The following is a 26,897-nucleotide window of genomic DNA, read 5'->3' on the forward strand; positions in this document are numbered from 1 at the left end:
TTTTTTTTTTTTGGTGCATTGGGCGATATGACTCTTTAAGGTCATCTAAGGTATGATGGGGACTTAAACCGGTTGTGGATGATGGTTTAGTGACGGTGAGGACACAGAGTGCTGCCCTCAGCACTATTACAATGAGTTCAGACCCAACTCAGTCAACCCCTCACTATGACCTTTGGAGTGCGGAAAGCAGAGTGTTTTTCTGCTCAGTTTGCAGAATCAATGTGGGGCAGACAGCGGGGAGCGGGATAAAGATAGTAGATCAATGTCTCCTTTGGCCTCACTCGAACCACAATACAAACGATCAGTACACATCAAAGTTTATCTGACACAGTTATTCTTCTAAAGGCTGGTCAATAGTCCACTGATAACCTGGACAGACGTGCAGCTGCAGCAGTTTTAGGGGCCACTGGTCACTCCATGTCTGTCTGTCTGTCTCCAACCATTGTCCTGGAAGACCTACTGTAATTACACACTTCTGTTTTGATTAGAGTCTCCATGGTAATAAAGAGTATTATTTTCCTTATATCAGATTGAGATTTAATACCTGAGGGTTTTTGCACAATGAGCGTAAAGGCACACAAATGCATGAAGGTCCACACACACACGCTCCCCAACTCTGGCCCCCTGCTCTGTTCCCCTCTGGAGTTAGCTAAAGCTCTCCTTCAGACTGCATATTTCTGTTTTTTGTTCTGTTTTATTGCAGAGCAGTAAACCCCCTCCACGTCTGGCTCCGCAGCCACTGCCCCCTGCAACCTCTTGCTTCATTTTGCTCCATTATAGTGGGGTGGACAGAGGGAGGAGAGGGGCTGAAAGGGAAAAGGAGGGGAAACAGAGACAGAAAAGGCTGTTCTTATCAGTCTCTTTTTTTTACTCAAATGACCTGCAGGATCAGCTATTAAAACCAAGAGGAACCAGCCCTTTCTGGTTCAAACTGGCCTCTGGAGAAAAGGCCGCAGTGGGACATCCACGAGTAGACACACATGACAAGTAAATGAGGAGTCAAAACAGACGTCGGCTCTTTCAATCAGAACTGTGGCACCCAGTGGCCATGCGGCGCTTTGATGGTAGCCCCATGCCATCCTGTGCCATGCCGCGCTCTCTTCTTGTGCCTCTGCCCCTCCCTGACCCTTAGGGCCCTGTGTGCCAAGCTGCCCGGTTACCCAGAGTTCACCGGTCTCGCATGGGACACCATGGAATGCCCCTGGTCCGTTTCCTCACGCTTCTTCTTTCTGCCTCTATCCCACCACTGTTGCCATCAAATTTCTCCACTAATGACTTAATTGACAAATGGATTCAGTTTTTGAAACGGGTCACTACTTGTTGGTTACAGTGGAACATCAAAAAGCACAGCGGGGTCTGCTCTTTCATGTGATTTCAAGTTCATAACAAGTTCTTTATCAAAATATTTAATGAAAGCACAGAAACTTTGTGTTTCTATGACTCAGAGGTTGTCTGCACATGGCTCTGAACCTGGAGATGGCTGAGCCTGCAGCTAACAGTTAACAGTGCTAACAGCAGCAACACTGCTAAAAATGGCAACAAGGCTGACAGATCCAACAGTGTTAACCGTGTGGGAACCAGAGGGTGGATGCTACACATCTGTGATGAAGCTCACCTGATATAAGCAGTAAGCACCATATGAGTGCAGTGCAGAGAAGTGGCAATTAGCTAGCCAGAAGGATACACATGCACTAACATGCACTCACCGTCAGGCCATCTACCATAACAAAAAGCAGAGAAGCTCTGATTACAACTCACACAGAGACAGCATAACTTCTGCTCAGGACGCTATTACTCCACCATATCTTTACATAGCAAATAGTTGTTTGCTGCCATATTAATGTTAGGATTATCGTACAAAGCTCCATGAAAATATCAAAGTAAAACTACTTGTTCTGTCATAAAAATGACCTGTGACTGACTTAATCTTCTATGTAAAATTATTAGTTTGTTAATACTGATGCATTAATGTGTAAGCAGTATTTTGTTAGCTGCCCAAGGTGGAGCTAGTTTCAACTATTTCATATACAAGCAGCTAGCAAGTTAAGTCCATTAGTTTCCAACCTAGGGGTCAGGCTCCGCAAAAGGGTCACACAATATATCTTAGGGGTTTTGAGATGATTAATGGGAGAGGAAAGAAGAAAAAACAAAGATCTGACACAAAAATCTGTTTTTAGTTTTTGTTCAATATTTTCTTTTTGGTGAAAAATTGGATAATTAGACCCCACTGAAGTTATTGAAACCATCTGGGAAATTTAAATTGGTCACAAACCAAACAGATTAGGAAACACTGGTTAAATTTAAAATGCATTGTCATAAAAAATATTTTGTTTGTGAAATCTTACTCTGAAAATAAACTGGTAATTTCAGCTTTCAGATAAATGTGTTGGAGTTAGAGTGTGAAGTAGCAAATAAAGTGCAGTAAAGGACTTGAGTAAACGCGCTCTTTGCATTCCATCACTAAATTCATGGAAACCACCGAAGCTTTTTCTGTCGCCATTCCCTCATTCCATGCTGCAGACAGAGAGGACAACATGGCTTAGTTTTTTAAATACTTGTTTTACAATTTCTTTTCCCGTCATTCTTCATGTCTGTCCCCTTTTAAGTGTAGCGTTCTTGCATGTGGTCGATGGGCCATAAAGGAGCTTCTCTGCTCACACACAAACACACACACGCACACACACACACACAAAATATTCACTTATCTAATTTAAGAAAGAATTGTTCCACAAACTTTTATTGTTTTGGGGTTTCTCCATAATCATGATGTGGCCTATTTTCTCGCACTGCACGCCTATTCTGGCATTTGGTCTGAATTGTCATTCTGCTCTAAATGCTCCAGCTAACATTTGGATACTACACTACTATAATGAAGGTTAGAATGAATATCTCATGTTTTAGCAATGCATATCATGCCAGAGAGCATTCAGTTTGGTTGACTAAAGAGAGATTTGGCGACAGTCTGATTTAGATTGATCACCTCTCTGCGTTCGTGAAAGGTGGAGAGGTTGTGAATGCCTGTGAAAGATGGAGGAGAGAAGGGGGGAGGGGGGCAGCAATAAACAAGACGAGCCCTAGGAATGTGCATAAAGATGGGTGTGGGGGTGGGAATCATCTGATCAGACTGATTTCCGAAAGATGGAACGGGAAGCCAGACGGGCAGACAGACATATGGAAGAAGTCTCTGCCTCGTCGTCTCTGCACTCTCCATCTGTTGATCCCTTTTCTTTCCTTCACTCACCCTGCTAATTTTCTCTCTCTTTTTTTTAGTCCTGCCTCTGCCCTTCAAAACACAGCCTCAGCCTCCGACAACCCCCCTCCCCTTATACACACACACACACACACGCACAAACTCACTGCACCTACCTTGAGGCTTTGTTTTGGAAAGGCACTGCAGTGCCCCGGGCTTAGTGATGTCATTTTGTGTGTGTGTGTGTGTGTGTGTGAGTGGTGGCGGCGGGTGGTTGCTGTCAGTGTGGGGGTTGGTGGGCTCCTCAGTGAGGTTGTGAGGGCCGGGCAGTGTTTGAAAGGGGGCATTGTTCAACAGGTCTCGCTCTGTTTGGATTCACAGACCAAATGTTTGCCTTTAAAAGAATGCAGATAGCTGGAGATGTGGGGGTGCCATGAAGGTGTTTCACTTTCCAAGACTGGCACAAAGTTTCGCTTAACCCCTCCACACACCCCACCCCCACCCCCACCCCAACCTACTCACATGCAATATATGCACTCTTCTGTATGGAAGTCCTCCTCCACCTGAGTTCTTTATCTTCGAGTGATAAATGCATCGGCCTCTTTGTTTTGTGTGAAGCCTTTAAATGCTTCAAGATAAGGAAGAGGCAGTCATGATTTTACCTGTCAGGGTTGCTGGGAAACATTCTCAGCACGTGAAGTATGTAGTTAGGATCAGGAAACTGAACCTGACTCCCAACTCCATTACATTACATGGGACCTGGGAGGTGCACGGTCCTTCCCTGTGTGAGTTGTCTCTTCCCCATGACAGGCAAATTGGTTTAGATCACCACTGTGATGTGTTTTTTGGTTGTCTGTTAAAATCTGTACGCTCACGTAGCTTGGGTTAAGATTAGGGTTAGTATGAGGTGTGAAATATGAAGTTTAGTGTAGTTCTTAAAGGGAAATACCACGTTTTTGAGACACTTCCCTAATGTTTGATATACACAGTAAGCCTCCTAAAAGTAACATTCCCCTCCCTCTCAACAGAACGGTCCCCTCACCGGCCTATTCTTCAGGCTGGTCTCCCAGCTAACACCACCGTACACGTTGGGGAAGACGCCCGCTTTGTCTGCAAGGTTTACAGCGATGCCCAGCCTCACATCCAGTGGCTGAAACACATCACTCAGAATGGCAGCCGCTACGGCCCCGACGGACACCCCTACGTCCGAGTGTTGAAGGTACATTCCTGCACTTCCTCTTTTAGATATTATTCTCATTTAAGTTGTGTATTGCCCTTGGTGGCAGGTGTTTTGGACAAATTTCAAAAGTCGTAAGGAATTAACATTACATTTCCTCCCTTATTGAACAGATTTTTTTTTTCCCTGCTGGTTTTTGGCGGCAATTCCTCTCTTCTTTTTCCTTGCAGATTCAAATACAGTAGCTTTTGTCACATTTGTATGTCTGATTTACTCATTTTACTGATTTTACATGTCTAAGTGTGTATGTGTGGATTGCAGCGTTCAGGCATTAACAGCTCTGACGTGGAGATGCTCACCCTCACCAACGTGACGCAGGAAGATGCCGGAGAGTATATCTGTAAAGTCTCCAATTATATAGGCGAGGCCAGCCAGTCGGGCTGGCTCACTGTTATCCCAGGTAACCCCCAAGACCTGACCCCATCTACACTCCCTTCCACCCTCCTTGGTGTGGTTTCCTGGGCTTTGTCCCTGACCTGCTGTGCTGTGGTGGTCCTGCTGGTGGTCTCTTGGTGGTTCCTGGGGCTCACAGAACCTTCTCTCTCCTAATGTTGGACCCTTGTGTTTCAGCTGCTCCCTCCACTGCTGATTGCAGCCATGGAAGCACTGGTTGGAGCTGCATACCGAGACACTGAAATTGTCACAGTTGTCTTCTCTTGCAAGCTGTGTCAAGATCGTGTTTGGTGTTGCAGCGCAGTGCTCTCCATGCTCTCTGTGTTTGTTTTTGCATGTGTGCAGTCCAGTGGTTTCTATTAGCAGGTTTTGTTGGTGACGGGAACCTTTTTGGGTTTTTATTTTTGGTGTATTGGTTCTATTTTCACATTTTTTTGGTGGCATACTGGGTGCTATCTGTGTCTCCTCCTCACCCATGGAAACTCCCAACATCCTTTGCTCTAGATGGAACCTCAACGATGGACGCCATCCAGCTCCTCTTATTTCCCTCTTGGTGTTTTGGGTCTCATTTTTTTCTCTCTCTCTGTTCTCCCTCGTCTCTCTGTGTGACTCCCCATCTCTTCTTTCCGCTCTCCCTCTGCTCTTATCTTCACCCCTCTCTTTCTTCTCCTCCACCTCCCCTTTTTCCTACTTCTCCCCCAGACCGCAGGTGTTAACACCACAGATAAGGAGATAGAAGTTCTCTACTTGCCCAATGTAACATTTGAAGATGCTGGGGAGTATACGTGCTTGGCGGGTAATTCTATTGGGATCTCCTATCACACTGCTTGGTTGACGGTGCTTCCAGGTATATACACTCGTCTGCTGTCCTCTCTTTCCCTTTCTAAAAACAGTTGGCTTATGTCATTTAAATGACCTCTACGGAAAGCAAGTCCCCCCCTCCCGGAGTCCGAGGCACACTGCTCAAATATTAGATTACCTCGATGGGCCAGTACGGTCAACATCCAAGACAATGTAACGTAATAGCAGGGAGCATATATTCTATAATATTATCTGGATTGGCGAGCTGGTGAAAGCTCAGAGCAGATAAAGGGGTAGTTTGCAGACGACTTAGTATAACTCTGAGACGGAAGTGGAGGTCCCAGAGCAGCTCGAGTGTCTCCAGACTCCTAACGGAGGGGAGGGTTTGTCGCCCGCCTTCTCTTTTCCTTCTGTTACGTCTCACTCCTGCACCTTGGGAAAAGTCTTTCAGTGCCACATTTTGGTTCTGCATGTTGAATAAATCCGCTTTTTTTCACGCCTCATAATTTTCTCCACCCCTTTCCTGGCTCTGATAATTGGCTTCTTTCAAGATTCTTATTTCTCTTTGAAATAAAGGTCAAAAGGTAAAGCTCAACTCTCGCCTCGAGTTGGCTTGACTTTCTCAATTATCAGGGCCAAACCTCTCCGCTTCTACACAGCGAATGCATGCGAATGTTTGTCCATTTGTGTGTTCTCTCATTTATTGAACTCCTTTCATCCTATTTTTGTCCGTTGCTGCATGTCTAGCCTGTAATTATGTATACCAAAGGATCAAATACATATAACTTAGTGTCAGTTTCTGCAAGTTCACTCCAGGCCAAACAGACAAATGTCTCTGCCCAAGTTATATTCGACTGTAGGGCATTAAATGAGATCGATGAGAGTATTTGACTGTCTGCAAGGCGCAGCAGACAACGGGTATCAACCCTTCCTTAATGTCGTAAGCAGACGATCGTTTTGTTTTGTCTGTAAACAATACAGCATGATGATCACAGGCAAGCCATTTCCTCTAGGAGTAATATGTAATATTTATTGCTCTTGATGTGCTCTATCTGCACTGATGGCGCCTTCGAGGCTGCGGCTTCTCTGTGTGTGTGTGTGTGTGTGTGCGCGCTGTGGTTTTTGGACCAGCAGATACGAGGCTAGACGGCGAGAAAGGTTCCTACATGTTGCTTCACCTCCAGCTGGCTGACGAGTTGGCTGTGCTGTACAAGAGCCTTGTTTGTGGTCTGGAGGGTTATGCATTATGGAACAGTCCGTTTCTATAGCACACACACACACACCGACACACATAAACTGAGCCCATTTCCTCAACAGGAAGTACAGGCCATATACAACCACGAAGGACACCGCTCTCCCTTGTTTGCGATCTGAAGTGAAGCGCACATTGTTCTGACGTCCGTGGGTGTGTGTTTGTGTTGGTGCTCGCGTGTCTCCAGCATTAGCACAGAATGCAGACATATGCTGTACTGACCACTAAGCCCTGTACAGGCCTGTTGGGTTAAAAAAAAAAAGCAGGCGTGCTAGTTTCCTGGGAAGAAGGATGCTACAAAACTATTTCTGTTTAGTTTGCCTGCCCCAGAGCATCTGCCCCTGTGCTTGCCTGTCTTATACACGTGTGTGTATTTAAATGGAGAGGATGTGTCTGTCTGTCACCCATACGTGTGTGTGAGAGTGATCACTAACTTTGTTCCCTCTGTCTCACTGCTTACCCTTATTTTCCTCAGCTCTAGAGAAATCCCCAGGGCCTCTTTCCCCAGACTACGTGGAGATCGCAATCTACTGCGCGGGCGTCTTCCTCATCGCCTGCATGGTGGGCATCGTGGTGGTGTGCCGCATGAGGAACACAGCAAAGAAACCCGACTTTGGGGGCCAGCCAGCTGTCCACAAATTGAGCAAGCAGATCCCTCTGCGCCGCCAGGTAACAGAAAGTAGATAAAGAGTTCTAAAGGCATTTAACACCCCTAGAGGAGAAAAACACACACTGCAGAATTATATCGAACATCAAACTTTGCATAAACATACATAGGATGCTAATGCTGAAAGATATTAAAATAAAAAGCTGCATGGTTTAATACATTTATTTTAAACAAACTACCTCATTTAGAAGGCTTGTATTTCTGAGCAAGTTAGCACTGCTGTCTGAAACTGCAGCCAGAGTGTTTTTTTTTCCTGTCTGTGTGAGCCATGCTTTCCCCTCAAGGGAAACCAAAAGGTACACTCCAAAAGGTACAAAAAGTGTTGGATTACATTCTGCGGAGAGACTGATTCCTGTGTCAAGGTAAGGTTAGGATGGAGAGAGGAGAGATGAGCCCTGAGGACAGCGGCAGGGCCGAATGATCAAACAGACATTCATCGCAATTACTGTTGTTGCTCACCTCTTAATGATCACTGAAATGTAATCTCCAGCCCCGAGACAGACTCTACTGTTATATCAAAGTGTTAACCATGGAAATTAAGGATAAATTCATATTAATGGGCCAACATTCTTGGTAATTTGAATAAAAGTACCATGGTCAGTCACACATACGCACTCATTTACTCCTCTAGTGATGCCTTGGAGCTTTATCTGACCTATAAACCCAGACTCCGGTGATCAGCCATTCTCTCTCCTCCTGTAGGTGTCGGCAGACTCCAGCTCCTCCATGAACTCCAGTACACCGTTGGTACGCATCACAACGCGGCGGAGCTCTGCGCACGATGAGCCAATCCCTGAGTATGACCTTCCCGAGGACCCACGCTGGGAATTTTCCAGAGACAGGTGAGGACAATCTGTTTCTAATGTGCACGATCACTTTATTGTCCAGGGTCTCCCACACATTTATTTATTTGTGGTGACCTGCTATGATCGAAACATCTCCCATCAAGTATTATTTGATATTTTTGGAGCTGGACCGTTCATTAGGAGAACTGTTTAATAAATGTTTGTATTGTTTGGTCAACATGCGTTCATGAACCCCCCCCATCCCCCACCCCGTTGTTAACTACCACTGAGAGAAACATCCCAAACAAATGAAACTATATGACAGATTTTTTTTTTTTTTTGGGAATGTTGTAAGATTTTGTGATTCCGTTGGTTTCAGTGCTCATGAAGATTGATGTTTTGCATTGAAAATAGTAATTATGACCGAGTCCCTAATTGCAAGTTTTACCATTTTACAAAAATGCAAAATATATAATTATGTAAATCTGATTCATCTCTCTCACAAAGCATTAAAAACCAGATCTGCTCTGCTGTATGCAGCACCACTTTTATCTAAAAGGGAGTCAAGACCTGCATACAGTACTAGTTTGACAGTATACACGACAACTTTCAGTACCCCTCTGTCCTCAGTGTAACTATCTTTGGCCAACAGGGCGCATCACAGTAGCCGATAACACCGAGATTATAACATAATGAGCATCTGTCTGATTGTATCTAAATGGTCAGATAACTATTGTTCTAGGTGAAGAGTGCCATTAACACTGATAGACAGCAGGCTGTAATGACTAACTGCTGAATAATGGTTGCAGTGTCTGAGATAAAGGCTACTGATTCATCTGTCGGTGCTGTAGTAAAATGACCTGAACTTGGCACCCTGCCCTCATCATTACAACTGCTGCTGCGTCACTCTCACTCACACACATGCTTCTGATGGCGAGGAACGGAGCGGTGCTAATTACTGGTTAGCACTCGCAGCTTTCATCTGCATGTTTGGGCTAGGAGTGTTTGCTCGCCTTCATACCAGAGGACTTAACACCACAGAGGTTTCGATTTGTCACAGTTGCAGCGGCGAGTGATAAGCTTCAGTGTGGATTTAATAGGGCAGCAAAGGTTAGAGTAGTTTAATACCCAGTTGAGGCCTCTGGTTTTTGGAAGAGAAAGGAAAATCCCAAACCATAAACACAAAGGCCTGTCTTTTGTTAAGATGATTGTGAAAAAAAATTGCTTGGATCATAAATGCTACCATCAGTCATGAGTGAAAAAAACAACTCTGATGTAAAACTAGGCTCTCTTGTGTGCACGTAGAATGGCATCCTGTGGAAAAAAAAATTGATTTTAATTGATGAGCCCATCCAATGGGATGTTTTGTCTAGGCTGGATAAATCTCTGTGTGCCTCTCTGTTTGGGTCTTTATTCCTTGTCTGTCATCCCAGCGCCTGAGGGATCATGTTGGGATTGCAGAACGCAGAGGAATGCTAACGTTTGCGGTTTGCTTGGAGGAAAAATAACATTGATTATGTGTGGCTGGATGGACAGAATGGCTGCCATTGAGCGTGGCGAGTGTGTGGACAGATAGGGGATTGTGTTACTACAGCAGGGCGCCGGCCTCAGGCCCTGGGCTTTGCGGCATGCAGTGTGAGTGTTTACATAGCCAGGACACTGGGCCTTAGGGGCGGGGCTACACCTGTCAATCAAATGAAAGACCACTACGGCACAGCTCAGGGGTCAGATAGGTGGCTGTGGATGATGGATAGTTGTAAAAGAGCATGTGTGTGAGTATAATTCCCTCGCTATAAGAATCAGTTTGAGCATAAAGTTTAACACACCAGCAACAGTGACATGGCTTACAATAAAATAGTGCTTAAATTTCCATCTGGTTTTGTAGTCAGGCCCACCTGTATGGTAACGCAAAGCCAGCATTCCATCCATCACGGGCTAATGTGTCAGGGCTAAGCTAAGCCCTGTGTAATGACTTGTAAAGAGTGTATATTGAAACATGCCAGGGCAGGGTAAACAGTTTAGAAAAGAGTGCCTCTCCCTGGCTTTATCAGGTGATTATCGTTGCCATGTCGGCCTTCCCTGCCTACTGTCCTGGCACAGGCTGCAGTCACCACGCCAATAAAGCACTCACACAGACACAATCTGATTGAAACGGAGAGACCGATCTGGTTGAAAAAAAAAAACAACAACACAAGGGTGAGGTTAAGAAACTGGCTTGGTGCCTGGTTTCATTTACCTGTCTCGCTCTCTTGCTTTATCTAACCTGTTTTATGTCTGCACAGGGAGTAGATCGATGCCAAAGTCAGGTCAATTCGAGTTTCTGATTGTGTTTCTAAACAGCTTCCTGTCTGTTTTTCTTGTTTCCTCCCTTCTGTGTTTGCTGCAGGTTGACCCTGGGCAAGCCCCTGGGTGAGGGCTGCTTCGGCCAAGTTGTAATGGCAGAGGCGCTGGGCATCGATAAGGACAAACCCAAGGAGGCTGTAACTGTTGCTGTCAAGATGCTTAAAGGTGAGTGCTTCAGCTGCACAATCACACTGAGGTTGTAATAGTAAACTTGTGGTTAAAATCTGACCTTTGGGATAAGACTACTTCATTTGGGACATTTCCACCAGCTGGCTGGTTTGGTTCATTTCATTCGGTACGCATTTTTTTTGCGTTTTCATCATGAAAAGTTGTGGATGGTACCTTTAGTATGTCCCCATTGTTCATCACCACTCTGCTTGGGGTACCTAGCACACTGTTCTGATACTAAAAGGTGGAGCTAGAAACACTGCAGTCCATTGATTGGTCAGTGGAGAACCAGCACTATGTGCTCAGTTGTAGATGGTTTAACCACTGTTCATACCGTGACAAGTTTTTCATACATTAGTAAACTATAACAATGAAATGAAAGGATGTTTTGCAGTCTCAAGCAGCAGCTGTAGACTGAGAAAAAAAATAATTTAACATACAGGGCAGACTGCCGTCAACTTTTAAGGTGAAACGTTTACTTGATGTTACTCAGTGCATGAGCCGACCATGTGAATCCGTCAACACACCTCTCAGTAAGACAGCCTTGACCATTTCATCTGTTTTTATTGTCTCTCTTGGATGACACACGTTAAATAATGAGTGGATCGTTTAGCGTTTAAAAAATTCATATTGATTTCAACTGGATCATGTGAACGGCATATTCTAATTCCATTCCTGTTTGCTCGGGCACTTTTTGATATCCCATTGAGAGAGACTCACACTCCAGCCTGCTCCTTTTTCTTCTGAAAATGGCAGCGTGCAGCCCCAATCTTTGGATGGTAAATGGAGTGCAGACTTCAATCTGTTTCACAGGTAAACAAGGAAATAGAGCAAGTACTGCTGGACAGAGTAGTAAGTGACAAAACCCCACCCACATTTAGGAGAACCGTCTGTGGTGGAAACGCTAAATAAGATCTACTTTTTGGTTCAAATGGTTCTATACTGAAAGCTTTAAATGGAAATGCAGCTATTATGCCTTGTGGGCCACCTGAGTACATTTTATAGTTGATTTGCGCTCCATTGAGGGTTCAGCAAAGGTGCAAGGCGGAGCCTGGGGCTGTCATTATTATTCGTTATTGGTGGTTGCTGAGTGAAGGCTAAGAGGAGGCGAGCTGTGTAGGTAAGGGTTAGGTGCGGTCACATACCTGACCCCAGAGCAGCAGCTGGCTGGAGCTCAGTCAGCACCCACACAAAGAGGCAAGTCACACTAGCAGCACTGCTATGATTAATGAAAGCAGCGGGAGGGGGCACTGGGTTGGTTTTGGGTTAGGGGGGCAGTGAGATCAAGTACAGCAGCAGGCTATTGGACCAACCTTGACAATGGGTATCTGCACTTTACTCCAGGTAAGGTAATGGTGCACAGGAATGCAGGCAATGGCTTTTTTGACTCTGGATAGCTCAATCAGTCCCATGAAAAAGGAGCCGGTGCAGCAGATAATGAATTCAGATTGAACGCCTTTAATTCCTCCTCCTCCCTCCCCCGGCACTGAAAGGATGCCTCTGTAGTCTGTGTGAGGAGCTTCTCCTCGCTGCGGTAACTTTAGCCCACATTGTCTGTCAGTCGCACTTAATCAGAAGCACCTACAAAACGAGGTGTTGTCTCACGGGGCAGATACCGAGTCAAGGGTTAAAGGGAAGACAGTACGAGGGTGTGTTTGTTTTGCTGAGTTTTCCCTGACAACCTTCTTCTGTTTTTAGATGACGCCACTGAGAAAGACCTGTCTGACCTGGTGTCAGAGATGGAAATGATGAAGATGATTGGCAAACATAAGAACATCATTAATCTTTTGGGGGCCTGCACGCAAGACGGTAAGTAGGGCAAGACACAGCATATCACACTATAAAGTACCTTAAGAAGAAAATACACAGACATTTTTGGCAAGTAATCAGGGTTTCCATGGACGTTTAAAAGTCTTAAAAGGCATTGATTTTAGTCATAAAAAAACTAGGCCTTAATTGGTATTAAAATGTCTTAAGTGGGTATGTTAGCTTTTTTTTCTGACATTCTATTTCAAAATCTCAAAATAAGTGTTTACATCCAATTTTTAGAAATTATTTACTGAATGCCTCTTGTATAACGTGACACAGATCAGGATAGTGGAGCCAACAACGCTCATATTTAGTTTCTTTCCAGGATTCTCTGAGGGGGATCCACTGTTTGCTAACTAGCTGTCACTGTTTCCTGGATGACATGGGAAAAACATGCAAATTCAATGAAAAATTAATCATTTAACCAAGATTTTGCCGCATTACTGAAACTGGCACAAGGCAATGCAAATATGGACCAATGTATTTTATGCGAAATGTTTGTCCAAACTCGGCACGATAGAAATCAAGCAAGTGAATTCGCACATGCAGAATGAGAAAATTACCCAGAGCACCTGCTAACTATCTCCCAAATAGTCTTTTTTTGTGTGGAAATAAACATTCGAGCAAAATTGTCCTTAACCATAAATAGTTGCTGTCAGTTCCTGTCTTTTTTTTTCTTCAGTTTTTGTTATTTTAAGATTGCTCTGACATTAAATTCCAGGTGGCATTAAATTTAAATTGCCTTAAGCTCTAAGGACTCTATTTCAAAGTATTGTATTATATGTTGGTATAGTCTTCATTGATCTGCCATGTAAACTTTGTGTAGAATGCTATACTAAAGTTTGCTGCATACTTCCAAAAGCTGCATTAAAAGTGTGATCAGACCACATCAGGCAGGGAGTGTTGGACAAAGTGGAGGTAGCTAGAGGCCACTTGTATGTCATATGAAGATCAGTGAAGGAAAGATTGCGTGAAAAATGAAAAGAAATAATATGCAGTCCACCTGCCCCTTTTCACACATAAGCACACCTTTTTAGTCCCTGTAGAAGATGATGGTGGATTGAATTTGAGTTTTGGAAATGTGCATTAATCCTGAGATGCAGCAGTGGAGAATCTCATTTGGAAGGTGTTTTCCATACAGATGTCCTCATGTTTTTGAGCAGAAATGTCCTTAAAGCCAGCACCAAATTTAAAGTCTTAGCATTCGAACTTGAGGTGCTTCTTGTTCTGTCTTCCATTAAACATTCTCTCTGAATTGGTGTTACTTTTTCTCAAAGGGAATCATTCATGGCCATGTTCAAAAGGTAATGTGGCTCTTTTCTTTGCCGCAGGCCCTCTCTATGTGATAGTGGAGTACGCCTCCAAAGGCAACCTTAGGGAGTACCTCCGAGCCCGCCGGCCGCCCGGCATGGAGTACTCCTACGATATCGCCCGTGTCTCGGATGAACAGCTCACTTTCAAAGATCTGGTCTCCTGCACTTATCAGGTGGCACGGGGCATGGAGTACCTAGCATCACAGAAGGTAAGAGGACACACACACACACACGCACACACACACACACACACACACACACACACACACACACACACACAAATATTCTCACATCAGCCCTCCGCTAGACAGATCTGAGTGCCAGCACACAGAGCGTTTGACGTGCTGTATCCAGGAAGGTTTTACGTAGGGAAGTTTGTCGTGCGTCACTGTGGGAATATTGTCTCCCAAAAACACTCCTCTGACCCCCTGCCCAATCCCCGCATTGTCTCTCATTCTACGACAAAAGCCCCTCTGTGTGGAAGAATTGTGAGGTTTTCACAATGGGGGTACAGCCATGTTGGCCAGCCTCACGCTCCCTCTCACTGTTGGAATGTGACAGAGCATACTGTCTCTCACGCACACACACACACACACACACACACACACACACACACACGTACATGCTTGCACATGCGTGCTGATGCACAGAAACAACTTGGACCATATATGTGCTAAAGTATGTTAGGAATCTTTACTTATCCAGACATGTTCGTGTCGGCACAGTGGCTGTGGCGTCATGTCATGCAGTCAAGTGCTACCTCTGTGCAGGAGATTTCTGGATGATTACATGCACCACAAACATCTTAACGCCGTTCCAAATTAAGTATACACCTGTTTCAGACTTGATTTATTTATGGTATGAGGTAACTGTCTTATTCTCCTCTTCCCCTCACTTTTTCCACCCTATGACCTCCCCTCTCTCCCCCTCCCATCTCATTTCTCACTCTCTCCATCCCAGTGTATACACAGAGACCTGGCAGCCAGGAACGTCCTGGTCACAGAGAGCAACGTCATGAAGATCGCAGACTTCGGCCTGGCCAGGGACGTACATAATATCGACTACTATAAAAAGACGACCAATGTGAGTCCTCAACCTGCACGCCGCACATTGGGGAAATGTTTTTTGAGCGCCACAGTGTGAGATCAGTCCGCTCTTCTCTCTCTCTCTCTCTCTCTCTTCCTCATCTTTCTGTTCCACTCATTCCCTCGGCTGGTGTCTTGGCAGAAGCCGCAGGTTCCCAGGCAGCCCGTGAATGTAGTGCTTCTGGAGACTCTGCCTTGTTTATCCCTCAGTCTCTTGTTCCTTTAGTTCCATAGACACTTATACAATTAGCCAGAAAGAGAGACAGAGTGAGAGGGAGAGAGGGGAGCGGCTTAAACATAATTGACATTTCCATAGTGGCCCAGTGGTGTCTTTCTTTCCCACCGCAGAGCAGCGTTGCCTGCACATCCTCATTTAGTATGCATGGGTGGCTTTTCATCGCATGCACAATCATGCTGAGAACTAGCTGACAACAACAACAACAACAACAATATGCGATGATGTTGGTGGTAATGATGATTAGGACAACGACAGCAGCAACAATGATGATCACTGATGTTAAACTAATTTAGACAGAGCCAGCATTGTAGAGACACATTTGTTTTATTTTTTCTCTTACATGATAGGAGCAATTTACATCATATTACCATGGATAAAAAGGTATTCATGTCATGAATGAATATAAACACGATATTTTGCTGTCTATTGATGTTTTCCCTACAAATTTCCCTGCGTGTTACTGATGTTGGCAGTACTAGTAAGTATGTTTCCTGTCAGTATTCACCAGAGGTGTGGACTCCAGTCATAGATGTGATGACTTTATACTTGACTTGATAAAATCAAATAGACTTGCGACTCGATGTGGCCTCAAACACCAACATGACGTCGCTTGGACTTGAGTCTTCCTGACTTGAAAATACTCGAACCTTCCCTTAAGCCCACAGACTGTAAAAAGTATGCCAGTTGAAAAGTGTTGAATGCATCAGTTTATTTCGTGAATCAGCTAACATTAATGCTGTTCGCTCCTGGCAAGTCAAATATATTTTTATTCACTTTGAGCCAATCTGAGCGATATCCAGTCAAGTTGCAGGAGAGATTACTAAATGCCAGTTGTACAAAATTATTCAAAAAGTAATTTATTTGTGTACAAAACTATACATTGGTCAACAAAAATTGAGTTGCAGTATGCAAAACATGCAGGTGGAAGGTTACAGGGATGCAACAACTTCCAACAAACGAATAAACAAAGAAAATTTAACATAGAAATAGAAATTAAAAAAACATTTTTTTGTATTTATTGTACATTTTGTAAATTTATTATATTATTACTTTTGTTGAAATGACATTACATTTGGTGAAAAGTACATTATGATTGTCATTGTTTAGAAGTTGAAAATTAAATTTTAGGATTTGGGATGTGTCAGTCTTGACTAAACAGGACCTGGGACTTGCCTGTGTTTACATTGGACTTGACGTAGGACCTGTCAGTCTTGACTATAGGACTTGACTTGGGACTTCCCTGTCTGGACTTGAGACTTGACTAAGGACTTGTCAGTCTTTACTTGGGACTTGAGACATACGTGTGACTTGCTAAATAATGACCTGGTCCCACGTCTGGTATTCACAGCGGCTGAAACATCTCTTTAATAAGGACTTATTTATGTGTTACCCCTCTGTTTAGTAATTCAGCGTGTCTGACGAGATTATTTTCGGCATTAGCCTACCTCACAGATATTGACCAAGACCGCCTTGTCGTCTATGCTTAGCTCCCCAGCCAGTGTTTTAATGGCACATGGAGATAAACCCTCTCCTTTATCTGTGACCCTGTTTATCAGCTCTATTGCTTTAACAATGTAAACGTTCCTCTGGGAAATCCTCCTCCCAGACTGTTGCTCCAGTGCCTTATTCCCCAGGCTGCGTTCACGTATCGGCCCTTCCAGGAGTAATGAGATCTCCAAGCATGGAAAGAATTCAAATGCTCTTATCAGGCCAGAAATGAAGAAATCCAGGGGATGTGTGTGGATTTTGTTTGACCTCTCACCTGTTTGTGTCTTCAGGGTCGCCTGCCTGTAAAATGGATGGCTCCAGAGGCGCTGTTTGACCGGGTCTACACACACCAGAGTGATGTGTAAGTACATGATAAACTGTCTCTCTGTCCCACAATTACATGACAGAAAATCCATTAACACACACCAGTGATGCTAATAAACCTCCTCATACAGTCAAACACACTCTCAGTGGTGTTTTAAAGGTTTCATTTGAAGCCCAACACTCTTAGGAATAAGGGTTTCAAAAGGGTTCTTCCTAAAGGGCTCAGGTTCTACCCAGAACTATTTGCCAATAAAGAACCCTTTTTTCAGAGAGGGTTTTTCAAGGCTTATTTTGTAAGACTAAAGGCTCTATCCAAAGAATACTTTTTAAAAGAAAGAGATCTTCAAGTTTTTGACAGCATGGGTAAAAGGGTTATTGGTAGAACACCCTGGGTGGGATCTAGATGAAACTCCTTGAATGTAAAATAGTTTTTCATAGAACCCCCTAGGTGGGTTCTTGTTAGCACACAAGAAGGCAGAAGAAATCAGTTCTGGGTGAAACAGTTACACCATTGAAGGGTTCTCTGTCAAATCTCTCATCAGTGGTTCTGGGTGGAGCCTTTCACACATGGTTCTAGGTAGAACCCTTTATGTTGGGCTCAATACTCTAAGACTGAGTTAAAAATCGTTCCCTATGACGAAAATAGTGCACTGTATAGTGTGTTCGCCATTTTGTATTAGTGTTTTGAATTCTCAGCAGTTAATTTAATCCACTACATAGTGCACTATATGATACCCACAATGCACAGCATTATGGGTATTTACATTTGAGTGTACAAACTACGTACCCTACATTTTAGTCCCGTATAGCACAATGCAATGCAGTTGTGTATTTGCAGAGGAAGAAAATTCCAGCGTAGTGTCCAAAATCTCGTTTGATTTTTCCCTACTTAGTTCACTGTTTAATACACACTAAATAGAGAATAGTAAGTGAGTGAATGAGTGAATGAGTGAGCGTATACCAGGTGGACCCTTCATATATAAAAGGCTCTGCCAAATAAAAGGGTTCTCATGCAGGGATAAGCTGAAGAACCCTATATGGTTCTAGTTATCGCTCTTATTTGTGAGGGTGTGCAGTCACATTGAGAGGGTTGTTTTTCAGGGTGAGGTGTTTTGGTGCAGCGCTGGTGAGTGTTAGGTGGGGGGTTGCTGCCTATGGGGGGGGGGCAGCACTGGCCGGTCTGTGGCAAAAGTGAGGATTTCACGCTAGACTTGTAGCCAATGCCGTGTTACTAATCTGACCGGCTTCAAAGGGCCCTGGAAGGAGCCCAGAGCCCACCAGCGCCTCCTCCTCCACCACCGACTCACCCCCATTGCTCCTCCGGCTCGGCTCGGAAGTCTCCCCTCCTTTTGGGCCTCCGCACATGTCCAACAATGCTGCGGCCCTCCAGTGTGCGGGCCTCATCCTCCTACACTCCTCCTCCTTTAACCCCCTGCCATCCCCTCTTCACTCTCCTCTCCTCATTCGGCAACACTTTGAACATGTGGCTCATCATTTTGGAGCCGTTCCATGATCAAAATAATCTCCCCCTCCTCCCTCCTCCTCCTCCTTTCGCCCCACCGTTCTTATTTTCATTCATCTGGTATGTGAATTGCTGACCCGTCTCTGTCTCTCTCTCTCTCTCTCTTTTTAAGTTCAAGAGTACTCATTCTAAAAACAGAACAAAGGAAGCGCGTCCCTCTCTTTTTTGGTGTTTGAGTCTCATGCGTTCTGACAGCGTTGTTTGAAGTTTCTGCTCCAGACACTGGCGGCAGAAAGTGTATGTGGCAATTAGATAAATGCCTCACATGCTGACCCCTGGGAAAGGAGATTTTGTGTGTGAGTCATACACCAGTAGCACACTAAACATAGCACTCATCCAGTTAAGCGTTCGGATAGAGGATCTCTCTACTGTCTGTGTTTGTGTGTGTATGCTGTATGTGTGTGTGTACATAAATAATATGTGTACATACACATAATGCCCTTCATGTTGCACGGTGCAGCAACAATCAATAACCTGGGAGAGCACAGGGGGTGCAGGCATGAAGTGGCCACTGTAGTCCTTTCTATCAGCTCGCTGCTAATTACGTTTCATCACTCACTTTTAGTAATTGGCTTTTTCGCGTAGCACATGGAGAGAGAAGGAAGATGAGGAGGTGGAGGGTGCTGGGCTCACGCTGAAACATCACCAGAAGCGTAGGCGATCCATACATGACATCAGATTAAATGAATACATGAATTCCAATGAAACTCGCCCCTGGCTGTTTTGACAAATGGGCCCAGGGGACTCAGCTCTGGCTGGCTTAGGTAACAGTTAAGGCTTATGGCTCAAGCCCAGAGAGACGAATCATAGCGGGCCTTGGTAGATGCAATGTGGGCGGTCTGATGCTCATCACATAATAAAATAAAGAAAAACTTTTTTTGCTTTAGCTCGTATGCAAATTTCAGAACCTTCAATCTTTATATTTCAATCAGATTCACTGATATATGTCCATGTATTAACTGATTCTCTGACATTTGTATTCATGTTTCTCTCAGTCGATATCGAGGAACCGAACTGCTTGAATGTAATGAGATTTGAATACGACTCAGGAATATGAACCACGCTAATACAATATACTGATCGGTAATTTATGCATGTAATTCACCGGAATACACAAGTACACTCTAGTTCGGCCGAACGCCAGGTCAGTTAAAGTGACCCGGAGCATGTTGGTTTGTTTATTTGGTGAGTCAAGCTTGGATGCAGGCGGACTGTGCCAAGCAACAGGTTGACGAGCGCTGACAGACGATTACAAAGTAGCACAGAAAGCAGTGATGAGTGTGTCAACAAGTGAGGAGTTGCAACGTAGTGATAGAGGAGAGAACAAACCCACGGCTGGTTGTGTAAACAGATGGAGGAGCTGATAAACGCCTCAACCTGCCTGTCCGTGCACACTTGCCTGGTTGGACCACTAACATGGTCTGCCAGATTAGCGCTCGTAAGCGTGTCTGCGTCTTATAATAGAGCCTTTGTGCAGACAAGAATCAAACATGATGTCAGTGCAGGAATGATTCATTTGCAGATTCACACTCTGATATCAACATGCAGCGTGACAGTGATGGAAGTCAGCGGCGTGGAATCACTGATATTTAACGATCAGGATGAGGAAGTAGTTAATAGTCACTAGCCATCTCTGGGCCTCTCCCTCCTCTCTTGCCCGCTGTGGGTGGTCCACTGTTTGTTTTGGTGTGGTGTGACCGGACAATGCCAGCCTGTGTGTCCGGTCCAGCCGGGCACAAAGGCCATCATTGAGATCAGCGGCAGAGTGGCACTGGGAGCGGGTTCGCGCCACAAGCCACCGGACGGCAGAAAGAGAGCATTGACACCACTGCGGTCACACTGTTGAAGTTGTTTCCAAACTTTGGCCAAGTGGCTCTGTGTAAATTATCTGTATGTTAAAGGAAAGTGACACTCATTCGGTCTCATGTTATTTAAATATCCAGTGTGTAGGATTTAGGGGGACTTGTTAGCATAAATACAAAAGATGTTTGTGTCTATAAAGGGAACGGGTCCTCATCCATGGAGTTCGCCATGTTGCTCTGCCATGTTTTTTTGTCTTTGTTTTTTTTACATGAAAACTGCTTTGTTCAGTGTTTTTGTTTTTTTTTGTTTAAAACATGGGTCCGTTTGTTTTGGAGAGGAAGAAACCTCTTCAGATAGTTCAGCATTCGGTAAACACCTCCTGAACATCTGGATCTTAATTTATTAGAGAAGAAAGGTGAGCACACATTAGCAGGTGTTAGGTTAGCGGCAAATGTCCAACATGCTTAACAGTTGATTTGTAATGTGAAACTGCTTTTTTTCAGTGGTTTTTAACACTTTAAATCCATGGGTCTGCATGTTTTGGAGAGGAGGTGGCCTTTGCTTATAATTCAGCTCCTGGTAAAAATCTACCAAACAATGAATCCTTAAAGAATTTTAACCAGGAGAAGTTTCAGCTGGTCGCAGTCTGCAATCCTCACTGCGAGATGTCACGAAATCATACACACTGCTCCTTTAAAATGACTGCGAGCTCTCAAACTCTATTTATAGATGCTGTATCGTTGTTACTCTCGACAGTATTTTTAGTTTACATTTGTGTTTTTGTGTCTCTACAGCTGGTCATTTGGGGTGCTGATGTGGGAGATCTTCACCCTTGGAGGCTCCCCTTACCCCGGCATCCCCGTTGAGGAGCTCTTCAAGTTGCTCAAAGAGGGACATCGCATGGACAAGCCCGGCAATTGCACCAACGAGCTGTACGAGTCTTACTTTTGCTTATTTTCCCCCAAAACTGACAGTAGCTCTTCCAACTAGACTCTAATGCCATCCCAGTCTCCATCAGATCCATGACTCTTGGCCTCTGTGTCCACACTGTCGGGCCTCTGCACAGCTGTGACTGGCTGCTATCAGTGTCCTCATTCACAATTAGTCGTCTGCAGTCAGCGGACAATGGCACAGCTCTGCTACACTGAGAGGGCTGATAGAGAACAAAGTAGAGACGGAGACAATAGCAGCACAAGACGCGCGCGCGCGTGCACACACACACACACACACACACACACACAAACACAAACACACACACATTAGAGTATTTATCCCCCACAAAAATCAAACACTGTGAGGCATGTTTGTGATCAGCAGCAGGCCATCAAAATTGTCTCTGGTTCTGATGGCAGACAGAAGTAAAATATCAAAATAAGATGGTATCAGATGTTTTGAGACCTGAGTCGAGAGGCGTAATACATTCAGCTGGCTAATTTAGCAACATGGACACAAGGTAGATGAGGAGATTTGATTGGCTACATAACGCCCATGTCGTTGAATTACTCTGTTCTCCCCTTCTTAATCTACTCTTCTCTTTGAGTAAACAGGTATTTTTTTCTCTCGCTCAGGTACATGATGATGAAAGACTGCTGGCATGCCATCTCATCCCACAGACCCACCTTCAAGCAGCTAGTAGAGGATCTGGATCGCATCCTCACCCTCAACACCAACGAGGTGGGTGCAGCTCTCTCATTTCTTTTCACACACATTCTTCTTCCATAAAGTTCCTAGAGTCAGGGTGGTCAGAAATCACGCTACACAAACCCTAAAATTTCCTGGCAAACAGGAGTCCGGCATTTCATAACAATAAAACAGAATAATATGATACATTCCTCCACACAGTAACATGTTCCTCAGTCCAAACCAAATCACGCTCCTGCCAGTGCACGCAGGGTTCAGCCGAGTGTTGCTGAAAGCTTTAGGAGCATTAGCAGCCACGTTGCTGACACAAGGCCCTAAATGGTGACCGAAAAAATGGCCAGATGATTTGATCCAGGCCCAACATGGCCGCTACGGCCCAGTGAAGTTGCCCAATCATCACATTCATGCCTCGCTCCCTACGATGGCCTGCATTTCTTTCCATTCCCCCTTCCTGTCTAATGTGATATCCGAGTGCGGACCTGAAAAGAGGCCGTCGATGGAAAGCTGTCAAGACTCGTCTGCTCTTGGAGCTGGAACTTCATGAATTTATGCCAAAAAAGCCCAACTTTGAGTTTGAACTTTTGAAATGTAATAAAGCGCCCTTTTCTTGCCTTTTTCTGCCCCCCTCCTCCTCCTTTCCCTCTGCCCCAAACCGCTGGCAGATGTGGAGGTCTTTAGTAATGTGAGCCTTCTCGTGTTGAGCTGGGAAAATGGAAGCCAGCGCTCATTTTCTAGAAAACCCCAAGAACTCTTCCTCCTCACGGCTAGTCCCAATAACGGCCACGAAAGACAAGAAAGAGTCAAAAAGAGTGCCTCAACTGACATGAAAAGAGCAAAACAACTACACGACACTGGGCCAAGACAAAAATTAATAACAGGATTTCTTGGGGTTTTCATTTCCCTTCATCTTCATTGTTTGCGAGGAGGGGCGAGCATTATGATCTGCCAGCTTCTATATTTTCTCCAGCCACCTTATAGTGTTTATGTCGAGTGTTTCAGATGCCAGATTTGTTTGGACTGAACTGATGTGAAGGGATGCTGTAAAAGGCCAAAGTGCCACATCTCTGGTCGAAGTTTACAGTTTAACCCTTCAAAACCCTGAGCAAATCAGCTTGATGGGAATGGGAAGAAGACAATGAGTAATGAAAGAAGAAATGACCCAAAAATTAGAATAATTAATAAGAATTAGTCAAAAGTACAAGCCAAAAATCAGCCAAAAATTAGCTAAAAGTTTTAAAAAATTCTAAAAAAGAAAAAGAAAGTTAAAAAAAAAACACCCAACAAGGAAATAATTTGGGGAAAAAAGTGCTTTAAAATTACAATAATTTTGTAACAGAATTATAAATAGTAATGAGAGTAATAGTAATTATAATGATTATAAATATAGTTTTTCCTTAACTTTTCTCTTTTTTTCCCTAAACATTTTTCCCTAGCTTTTTTGAAAATAATTTTCTGAATCTACTAACTTCTTACAATTTTAGGAACATTTCTTACTAAGTTGCTTTATGCCTTCTTACCCATGTTTTTGAAAGAAATTGCACTAATTTGTTCAGGGTTCAGAGGTTTAAATACTTGTGAAAGGCATCTGAAAGCAGTACAAGAAAAGTGATGCTACTCCAGATTTTAAACGGTTAACTGCTTACAGCTAACTGCTGCCTGGAAGCTTTAAGGTCACCGCAAAAACATCAACAATTCTGTCCTGAGAGGGGCCGTATGCTTCAAAATAAAAGCACCTTTGATTAATTTCAATTTTTTTAACTTTATTGTAACTTTAGTGTATTTAATAATTTCATATTTGTTTATATTTTAGAGGAGATTTCCAGATATTGAGTTATATATATGGTGTATTGCGATACAGCCTAAAAATATTGCAATGTCTCGTCCAACCCAACTTTAAACCATTTTATATTGGACCAAAACCACAACTAGGCTATATACCTTCAAGCTCCACTGGATCAGCCGACAATCCAACTTTCAATTTACTCCCTGTTATTCCTGCAAATATTTCCATACAGTATCCAGTTTAAGATTATTTTTTCTGCTCCGTTTCATAAATCCTTCCCGGGTGATTTGGTATGGTTTAGATAAATATTACAATGAAGGTGATACTCTCTCACCCTCCTCTGGAAAGTCCCCACTCTTGTTGACTGGATTTCAGCTCTGTATTTATGTTCTCCTGTTTGCCCTTTTGCCTCCTTCAGAGCGTCTCTCCCTTTTTTAACATATGAGCTTGTGTACGAGTGTAATTTATCTCCCTCTGTCCTCCGTCTGTGTCTGCAGGAGTATCTGGACCTGTGCGCCCCAACAGAGCAGTATTCCCCCAGCTTCCCCGACACTCGCAGCTCCTGCTCCTCCGGTGACGACTCTGTGTTTTCCCACGATCCCTTACCGGATGAGCCCTGCCTCCCCAAATACCAGCACATTAACGGAAACGTGAAAACATGAGCCCCCAACCATCCTCTCTACCTGACCTGCCCCAGTCTGACCCCTTGACGACCCACGTGGCACAGACACCCTCGCCGAAATCCTCCCAACCTCCTGCCTCTCCCCATCACCCCTCTGGCTCCCGGTGGACTAATGGACCCAGTCGGGGCTGGGCTGGTGGCAGCGCTGCTGTCACACACTCATACTGCCATGCACACACACTTCACGCTCATGAGGTCTTAAGGGAGAGGACAGGGACCGAACAGAAGCAGTTTTTAACTGACTGAATGAATTGACTGGGGACCCTCCTGGGGACTGAACAAAAGCAGTTTTTAACTGACTGAATGAACTGACTGGGGACCCTCCTCCTCTTCTCCCTTCATAATAAACACAAAGACTTTCCATTTTGGTTCTCATGTTTTTACCCGGATTTTTTTTTTTTTTTTCACAATCGACGACGTTACTTGTTTGGTAATCCCATTCCAGTGGCTGGCATTCCAAGACTGTTATTTGCTCCTGGAGGAATGTATGGACCGATGTGAACTTTAAAACACAAAACAAAACAAAACAAGGGACTAGAAGAGGACGACAAATAGGAAAAGGACTGAAAGCTTCAACTAACAAAACAGAGGAATAGAAGGAGAGCACATATAGAAACTGCTCTCCTGTTTATTTTGTAATATTGATGCATTTCTTTTTCAGTTCTCTTGATAAACCTTCCCAATTATTCTGGAGAAAAAATACACAGTATAATGTATAGTGCTGGGTATATTTGTAAATATATTCAAAAATGTATAAATATATATTATATATTTACAATGAATTATTTTTTGTATGGACTCCGAAATAACCCTGACCCTCCCTTCCCTACTTTGAGTTTGAGGCAGGTATTCTAACAGGTTATGTGTCCTATATTTCTCTTCACACACACACACTCACACACACACAGACACGGATACACATTTTAATACACACAAACACCTGTTTTACTCTCACTCAGTAACACAGTTGAGTATTGGCTTTCAGGGACTGAGGTAGCATGTTAATTTATTGACTTGTGTTTTTTTGAATCAAAAAAAGTCTGGAAAAAAGAACAAAAACAATGTGGCAGAAATGATGACATTAATGATGCTGATAATACATAAATAATCCATTAAATTTATGGTAATTTAAAATGATCTTTCAGCAGTAACAGAAAAAAAAGCTATTTTTAGTGGATTTGAAAGATCCAGGTTTTGTAAGTTTTATATATGAATGTGAATATTAAGTTAAATTTTAAAAACTGTACATTTTATAGTCAGCTAATCCCTTTCTTATGTAGATGATGATGCCATTTCTATCCAGTCATTTTACTCTTTCTTAGCTTTGCTATAGGAAATGAGATTGACTTCTGGATATTTATATATGATTGACGGAAAAAGATTTTGGAAATACCTACTAGCAATCCGCTCCCTCACTTAGAGACAAAATATAGACTCCAAATTTACTTGACAGAATTGAAAGCTGAAAAACAAAGTATTAAATCATTCAAGTGTTTTTTGTCTTTTTCTACTGGACCAACTTTAAGATGTTCTTTTGCAAGTGTTCATGCCACATTTGCGAAATAAATGATGGAAAAACATAACTTGTTTTAATCTCCGACTTTGTTGGATGTTAAGTATGAAGTTGTGAATTTTTGGAGCGAATGGCAGAGATAACTGGCTTAATGTATTTTTTTCTTTTAGAGGAATGTGCTATAATTTGACTGCACATTCCTTGGCGTTAAATTTCTTTTTCTTTATGTCTGATATGGTGGAGATGATTTGGCTGTCATTAGTGCGTTTTAGGAGAAAGTACTTTTATTATACGCTTTGATTCTTTCCTTATGTGACAAGAGTGATTTTCCGCCAAATCTGCAATTAATTCAGAGAAACTGTGTCACAGTCTGCTCTGCCTCTCTCCTGCTGCTGTGGGATTTTTTCCACTTACTCCACTCCCACCTCTCGCGCCACCCGGCCACTGCCCCTCATCAGCCCCATCACCTAAACCTGGTGCTCCCAGCTGCTCTTCATCGCCAATCAAGCCAGTATGTAAGCAACCTCACTCATTTCCAGATTGTCTTCGCTTCCATGCTTGACCATCCAGCACTCACTCTCGGACTGTTTTTCTGGTTGTGACTCGGCTCGCCTCTGACCACTTCTGACCACTTCTCCTTGTTTCTGCTAAACCGAACAGTCCTTTGTCTCCGACCCAAGTGTTGCCTGTGCACTTCGTGGTTCTCGTCTGCCTGTGCTGTGCAGTGTTCTACTGCTTCAGCTCCGTCGACAGAGATCACCATTCTTCCAGCCGTCATCAGAGCCAGAGCCAAGCAGAACATCTCCTCTAAGTGAGTGCCACTGGTATTTATTGTTCTGATGGTACATTGATTCCCTGCC

The 26,897-nt window shown here is 43.8% G+C and overlaps 1 protein-coding gene across 6 annotated transcripts in view; it reads left to right on the top strand.

Moving 5' to 3' along the window:
* fgfr2 (fibroblast growth factor receptor 2) overlaps window positions 1–26,107 on the top strand; it is a 43,146-nt gene extending 17,039 nt beyond the window's left edge. For 3 of the 6 annotated variants that reach the window (XM_042501522.2, XM_042501527.2, XM_042501528.2), the window contains 12 exons: window positions 4,219–4,409; window positions 5,523–5,667; window positions 7,349–7,548; window positions 8,243–8,382; window positions 10,712–10,833; window positions 12,535–12,645; window positions 13,977–14,167; window positions 14,919–15,041; window positions 17,060–17,130; window positions 21,213–21,350; window positions 21,987–22,092; window positions 24,340–26,107. In XM_042501522.2, the coding sequence (XP_042357456.1) occupies window positions 4,219–4,409; window positions 5,523–5,667; window positions 7,349–7,548; window positions 8,243–8,382; window positions 10,712–10,833; window positions 12,535–12,645; window positions 13,977–14,167; window positions 14,919–15,041; window positions 17,060–17,130; window positions 21,213–21,350; window positions 21,987–22,092; window positions 24,340–24,504 (1,703 nt within the window). In that variant the 3' untranslated portion in view covers window positions 24,505–26,107. Of the gene's footprint in view, window positions 1–4,218; window positions 4,410–4,688; window positions 4,828–5,522; window positions 5,668–7,348; window positions 7,549–8,242; window positions 8,383–10,711; window positions 10,834–12,534; window positions 12,646–13,976; window positions 14,168–14,918; window positions 15,042–17,059; window positions 17,131–21,212; window positions 21,351–21,986; window positions 22,093–24,339 lie in introns of all 6 variants that reach the window. The other 3 variants (XM_042501525.2, XM_042501526.2, XM_042501524.2) reach the window with 3 other exon arrangements.
* Window positions 26,108–26,897: the final 790 nt, after the last annotated feature.

The sequence above is a fragment of the Plectropomus leopardus genome, chromosome 13 (genome assembly GCF_026936395.1).
Source record: "Plectropomus leopardus strain MGB_pleo_1.0 chromosome 13, ASM2693639v1, whole genome shotgun sequence".
NCBI classification, from domain to species: Eukaryota; Metazoa; Chordata; class Actinopteri; order Perciformes; family Serranidae; genus Plectropomus; species Plectropomus leopardus.